Source organism: Nicotiana sylvestris, chromosome 4 (assembly GCF_000393655.2).
Source record: "Nicotiana sylvestris chromosome 4, ASM39365v2, whole genome shotgun sequence".
Classification (NCBI taxonomy): domain Eukaryota; kingdom Viridiplantae; phylum Streptophyta; class Magnoliopsida; order Solanales; family Solanaceae; genus Nicotiana; species Nicotiana sylvestris.
Window position 1 is genome coordinate 55,134,964 of NC_091060.1, and position 7,028 is coordinate 55,141,991.

Here is a 7,028-nt window from a genome sequence, read left to right on the forward strand (position 1 = left end):
ACTATACCCCAATTAATATGGATATCATTGTAAATTATGCACTTTATTTATTATTTTTTTAAAAGTGTGCAAAGTAAATAATGGACAAGTAAAAGTGAACGGAGAGAGGGAGTGATGGATAACACATGGAAAGCTCCTTTTAGTAGTACTACTACTTACATAGAATTAAGAGGGTGAATAAATAATAGTGAATTCAGGATTTAAAATTTATGAGTTCCTATAACTACTTCGAATTATATATACAATAATAATTGAGTTCACTATCACTATCACTAAATTTCTAAATACAAATACAAGTTTAAATAAAAACTACTGAATTCATTTTCACAGGAACCAAACTTAAGGCTAGCCGCCTTGTATTTAGGGCCAGCAAATCCATGGGAGCATAGTAAATTGGGAAAAGGTATTGCTGACTTGGACCAAAAAGTAAGGGAAAAACAGTACAAAAAGCACTTACAACCTTTTACACAAACTAATTTTGTTTGTGTGGTGGGGTGGGTATGGAATCAAAAAACAGCAAATGAAACACCAGACCCCAAAAACCCTTTTAAAGATCTTCTCACTGCCACACAGAATTTTGTGGCTATGAATTCATTGCCTTTTCTGACGTGGCACCCCTGACTAAAAAGTAAAAAAACCCTTCTAGCTTCTCTCCAAAGTTCAACTAAAGTACAGCAAAAATCAAGAAAAAGATTGTACCCCATCTGAAAAACAACGACAAAAACCATTACTATTATGTTTTAGTGAGTTGAAGTTTCTTCTGTCCTGCAACTACATAGAAAGAAAGAGAAGAGAAAATGTCGGAAGTTAAATTATTTGGAAAGACAATTCATTTGCCACTTGATGATCTTCTTGATCAACGAAACTCTTCTGCTGCCACTACTTCACATGACGATCTGGTAATTAACTCTTGTCTATATGTGTATGCTTTGACCCTATTTTGAATTGTATTATGAAATGACTGTCAACCTATCGTAATCCTCTTCTTTTTATTCGGATTTGAGATTGATTATATATGAGCAGAGTTTTTTACCCTATTTTGAATGGAGGGAGTTTCGTGTTAATTGACTAATTTTACCCTAGCCGCAGCCTTCCTCTTTTATCGGAGTTTGAGATGCTATGTGAGCAAGCTCAAATAGGGAGATTTTTTTTTTTACCTTAGATTACGTGCAGAGCTGATTAGGCATGATATGACGATCCTTCGGATTGCCGAGGACATGATACGGGATAGGAAGATGTGGATGTTGAGTATTAGGATTGTAGGTTAGGAGGTAGTAGAATCTTGCCTTACTTCCTACCTTTGTGAGACTAGCCTTGTAGAGTTTTTGTCTAAGATAGCTAGTGCCAATGTTGTGTCTTACTATTTTGCTTTTTATTGCAAGACCTATTTACTAGCTATCGCTTTTGCTTTCCATCTTTCTTCTGGATTTCATGTTGTTCCTATAGTATTGTCTCCTTTTGTCTTTTTGTTTTCTTGAGCCGAGGGTCTTTCGGAAACAACCTCTCTACTCCTTCGGGGTAGGGGTAAGCAGGGGCGGATTTAGGGAGGCGCAAGGGGGTTCCGAACCCCCTTCGCCGAAAAATTACACGGTATATATAAGGCAAAATCTGTTTTTTACCTCTATATATTAAGTTTTGAACCCCTTAACACAATCAAAAAGTGTAGTTTAGTGGTCAAGGGGGTTCAAAATCTACATAAGGTCATGGATTCAATTCCCACTAGCTACAAAAAAAAATTTTGAACCCCCCTTCGTGGAGATGCTGCCTCCGCCACTGGGGTAAGGTCTGCGTACACACTACCCTCCCCGGATCCATTAGTGGGATTTTACTGGATTGTTATTGTTGTTTGATGTATTATGAAAATACATCAAAAATTGGCTAGTTTTATGCTAGTGGTCAACTAGCATTACTCTCATCTTTTATCCCGAGTTTGAGACCAGCTATACGTGCGGAGTTTTTGACCCTATTTAACTAATGAAAAGAAATGTTTGGTCATTTTTATATTGTTGGCCAAGTTTGGTTTATTGCTGCGTCAAGATCTTCTCTTTTCTGGGATCATAATGAATGAGATTTTGGGTGTTTAAGATAATTTATTTATTCTGGATATATCACATAAGTTATGGCAGGGTATGGTTTCTGCTTGTGTCAGTTTAAAATTTCTTTTTATGTTTCCTATCAGATTTTTGAGTTCTTCAATTTTTCCTTTCTTGTCTTCCTTCTTATCAATCCAATTCCAATTCAATGTTCTGTACTGCCTTCTGACATTTTATAAAGCAATATTTGAGATTTAAAATCCTCCATTTTTAAAGAAAATATAAATGAAAGAAGAAATAGTTCAAAATAATTTAGAATCAAACCAAAGAAAGTGCTACAACCCAGTCTCCAATTGCTTAGTACAGAGGATACTTTTTATTCTCAAAGGTACTTCATTTAAATATGCTTGCTCCCGGTATAGTCTTTCTTATAATTCAGATCATCATCTTTCACCTTGTTTTTGAATCATCAGATTCAGAGACCGTTTCTTGAAATTAGCCTACAAACCCACGTTTTCATTTCAAGATCTTGATCCTGGTCAATTGGTTCTTTGTTAACTCAAAGAATCTCATTAGACTTGAAAGGTGAAAGAAATTTTGATATATCTACTGTTGCGAATATGCCCATGTTTTGTTGCTTGGAATGTATAACAATTGACACTCCCTGCAATAGCTGCTCTGGTATCTTGTAAATGTTCATTCTTCATCAAGTTGAACTATTAACTATTCTAATGGGTGGAAATTTAGGTCAAAATCTTATGAAAAATTCCGTTCTTTTATCTATCAAGAAACAATGTGTAAAATCAAACTGCATAACCCCATGTTCATGTATTACATGTCAATATAAGCACAAAAACCACGAGTCAGGAGATTGATAGTTTGACAGTGTGTAATATAACCTCATTGCTTATGCTAAACAATCGTATTCAATTACTCAAACAGAGTGCTAAAATTTCATCTTTTCCTCTCCAATGGTCAGATCACATCCGAAGCAGAGCTTACACAGATTAAAAACAGAGATGATTTTACCAATTCAACTGCAGACGAGGCGGTTGAACCAGAAACATCATCTGGTATAAGTGATGACCCCAAGAAGGAGGATGCCGATAAAGAAACATCGTCCCCAAAAGCTACCAAGAAAGAAGACCCGAGTGAGGCCAATGTCACTCAGGAGAAGGCACTGAAAAAGCTAGACAAAATGCTTCCATGTCCGCGGTGTAATAGCATGGAAACCAAGTTTTGCTACTATAACAATTACAACGTCAATCAGCCCCGTCATTTTTGCAAGAAGTGTCAGAGATATTGGACAGCTGGAGGAACGATGAGAAATGTGCCTGTAGGTTCTGGTCGCCGCAAGAACAAAAGTTCTCCCACCACAGGTTACCGTCATATAATGGTGTCGGATGCCCTTCAAGCAGCCCGGTTTGAAGCTGCACATGGGATGAACCTTCCTATGCTCCGCACAAATGGAACTGTCCTTGCATTTGGATCGGATAAACCCCTTTGTGATCCTATGGCTTCTATATTGAACCTTGCTGAGAAATCACAGAACTCTGTGCAGAACGGATTTAATGGATCTGAACAAAGAACGCCTTCTGCTTGTGGCGGGAAAGAAACTGGAAACAATATATCAAGCGGGGCTTGTAGCACAGCCTCAAATTCAGCACACGATTTAGCGTGGAAGAATTTTCAGGCCTTTCCTCCCCAAGTACATCAATTTCCAGGGCATCCTTGGCCTTATTCATATAATGCTGCTCCGTGGACGTCTGCAGTGCCACAACCTAACCTTGCTCCTCCGCGGTTTCCAGTACCATTTTACCCTGCACCTCCCTACTGGGGTTGTACTGTAGCAAGTCCTTGGAATGTCCCGTGGGTATCTCCACCATCCTCTTCTCCTGATTGTTCAGTCCTTAGCGCCACTCCTACTTCTCCAACCCTAGGAAAACATTCTCGGGATGAACGCACGCTTAATCCATCAAACTCGGAGAAAGAAGAGCCTTTGCAGGACATAGATGGAGAGAGAAGTGTACTGATTCCTAAGACGTTGAGAGTTGATGATCCATATGAAGCAGCTAAGAGCTCTATATGGTCCACGCTAGGTATTCAGAACGAGAAGAATGATTCAACCAATGGCGCAAGGCTCTTCAAGGCGTTTAACTCTAAAGTTGATGATCAGAGAAACCATGAATCTGATGCTTCTCTGGTCCTACAAGCTAACCCTGCAGCCTTGTCTAGATCGCTTAATTTCCAGGAGAGCACGTAACAATATGGAGTTCTCATGTCAGTCCTTTCCTTTGAAGTAGAGGTGATCACAATTGCTGAAAATTGTAACTTTTGTCTTGGCTGCAACATGTTGGTTCCCAAGAACTTATGTGAATGCAGGAACTAATTTATGTAATTGTGCGTCGATAGGAAGAAAAGCAGATAATAGGGTGGTACCTGCTGATATCTCCCCAAGACTTCATTTGTCCATCTGGCATCAGTATAAGTTAGTTCTTTCAGGATGAGCATTTATAGTATGGCAGTTTGATTTTGTTGTACATACAACCTATAGGGTGCTAATGATATAGACAATAAGACCGACTTGTTGAAAGCATGTAGGTATGCTACAGAAGAATCTGTTGATGTAAATCTGGAATATCATCCTTTCTTTTTGAGAGTCTATATATGAATCTTTTACTGACTTGATATTGAAAGTTCAATTGAACTTTAGCCCTCTCTGTTTCAGTTGAAGATCCTTTTATTGTTTGCTCATTTAGAATCAGTTTTTTTGGGCAACGGAAATGAACTGTTCGAGAGCGTTGTCCACAGATTTACGTCCAATAATCCCAAGGGCTTTCACTTTGATACGTGATCGCTTAGAGTCCCCCTTCCATCAATACGTAATCACATGCCCTAACATAGCTTTTCCCGCAGTAACATCCACAATAAATCCAGTGCATTAGTCCGAGTATAACGGGGCCACAAGTAAAAAATTATGGTTTCTTGGGCAAAAAAAAAAAAAAAATGTTTAAAACCTGGGCATACTTAGGAAAACAATAATAAGAGTGCTATGGTAGGTCCCTCAAATGTTTTGTGGAGATGGACTAGAATTTTGTGAGTAAAAGGCCAACAGACCTTTACGAGACCTTTAACCTTCAGGCCAACAAAGATACTATAACTTTACTGATGCCAAAAAGTTGCATTTAGATAATAAGGTTTTCTATTCCTCTTCCTTTTTATTCCCTTTTCTAGCAAATTTATAATTTTGTTGTTCTTCGGATATAGTACGCATCAGCTGAAAAAATGATAGATGATATATTTGCATCAGGACCAATACATACACACACGCAGTGCATTAATGATAGAAACTATTTATATTTGGCAGCCGAAAAAGTGTATAAAATTTGTATAATTTTTGTATATAATATACAGAATGTATATATATATATATATATACAAAAAATATTTATTTTTTTACTATTATTTTGAGAGCGGCTATACAACGTCATTTTTCCATCTTCGAATCTAGCTTTGTGGGTTGAACCTCCTGCTTTCCACTCGAACCATCAACCATGTATACATATGTAAATACACAAGAGTTAAGTCTCAATTCCAAATAAGTTGTAGTCGTCTATATGAATTATTTTCTCACTGACCATGTCACTCTATTCAAGCTTAATCTCGTGTCAATCGCGTACCGAATGAAAACAAAAATTAAAATAAAAAGTACTATAAGTTATCTATATTTACTAGTACTAGTATATACATACTGACATAACTAAAGTATATTCCCAACTATGTAATTTGTATCATCTATTTAGATCTTTTTCTTTCATTATTGCCTATTTTTCACTAAGTTTATGGATGTATATATATGTAAATAAATTTTAAATGAATACATAAAAATTATATCAATTCTGAACCTACTGATTCCGAATTTTAGTTTGCTTCTATCTGTTTTCCTCGCAGATCTTCCAATGAGAGACAACAAGATATTTAAGTGTTGACTGATGGATTATTATATGCAGCGGAAGCAATCCCAGTATCAAAATCACATGTAATTTAGACAACTAGCATAAACGGGATTTCACGGGTTACCTCTTGAAGCGTGAACATATCTCTTCTACCACGTGAGCCTTCAGTTCCATAACTTCTTAATGGAATCTCCATCACCCGCACAATCGTGATCCTCGAACGTTCCACGGTCTTCTACTGTGTTACCCAAATAATACCCGAAAATAGCAATTTCGTGTGGGCGAAATTTCTAGGAAAACTTGGCTGAAAATTTCAGCCACCATGTACTCATACCTCTAGGTGGAAAACCTTATGTATTTATAGCACAAGTTTTAAGGGTTAAGACCCTTTTCCAAAACCTGTTAGGTTTTCTTTTCCACCAGAAAAATGATTCCTTTATTTCCTATTATTTAGGCACAGTAGGGACCACAGAATTTAATTAACAAGGCTTCCAATTATGGAATTAATTTGTAATTTTCGAAATTAATATCCACCATAATTAATTACGAATTATTCCACTAAAAATTCGTAATTACACTCCTTATTCAATTTCGAAATTCATCCATTAAATCTTATTTAACTCCCCATGTTAAGATTCAGATACGAATCAATTAAATTAAATTACTGACGATTTAATTTATTGATTATTTCCTTTAGACTTTCGCTTAACTTATTTCATGTGTCGGATACAAAATCCACCGGCCGGGTTTACACATGAAAACTTATAAGCTTTCATAAAGGTATATCATCAATCTCTAAACCGAGACATGGATTCCATCAACTAACTATTACTTCGCCAATGTATATTATTATTATCCAATTTACCAGGCATATTGACCCACGAAAGAATCTCGCCTTTTAATAAATCAAAACAATAATAATATACACAGTTAATAATAATTATATCAAGATTAAGAGTATAAGTACATTTAATGGCTAGAGAGTTTATTTTATTAAGTCAGTATAAAATACTTATCTCTACCTGGTCCGTTCAATACA

General features: G+C 36.5%; 1 protein-coding gene across 1 annotated transcript; it reads left to right on the top strand.

The window, feature by feature from the left end:
* Window positions 1-478: 478 nt before the first annotated feature.
* On the top strand, window positions 479-4,716 carry LOC104236355 (cyclic dof factor 1-like). The gene is made up of 2 exons (XM_009790264.2): window positions 479-899; window positions 3,013-4,716. The coding sequence occupies exons 1-2, from the start codon at window positions 798-800 to the stop codon at window positions 4,294-4,296; spliced, it is 1,386 nt and encodes a 461-aa protein (XP_009788566.1). The 5' UTR covers window positions 479-797; the 3' UTR covers window positions 4,297-4,716.
* Window positions 4,717-7,028: the final 2,312 nt, after the last annotated feature.

What these genes read in the sequence shown, in the direction of transcription:
- LOC104236355 (XM_009790264.2), top strand. Translation starts at nt 798, where the DNA reads ATGTCGGAAGTTAAATTATTTGGAAAGACAATTCATTTGCCACTTGAT. An exon ending in CTACTTCACATGACGATCTG is followed by an intron (nt 900 to 3,012) that starts GTAATTAACTCT and finishes TCCAATGGTCAG; the next exon opens with ATCACATCCGAAGCAGAGCT.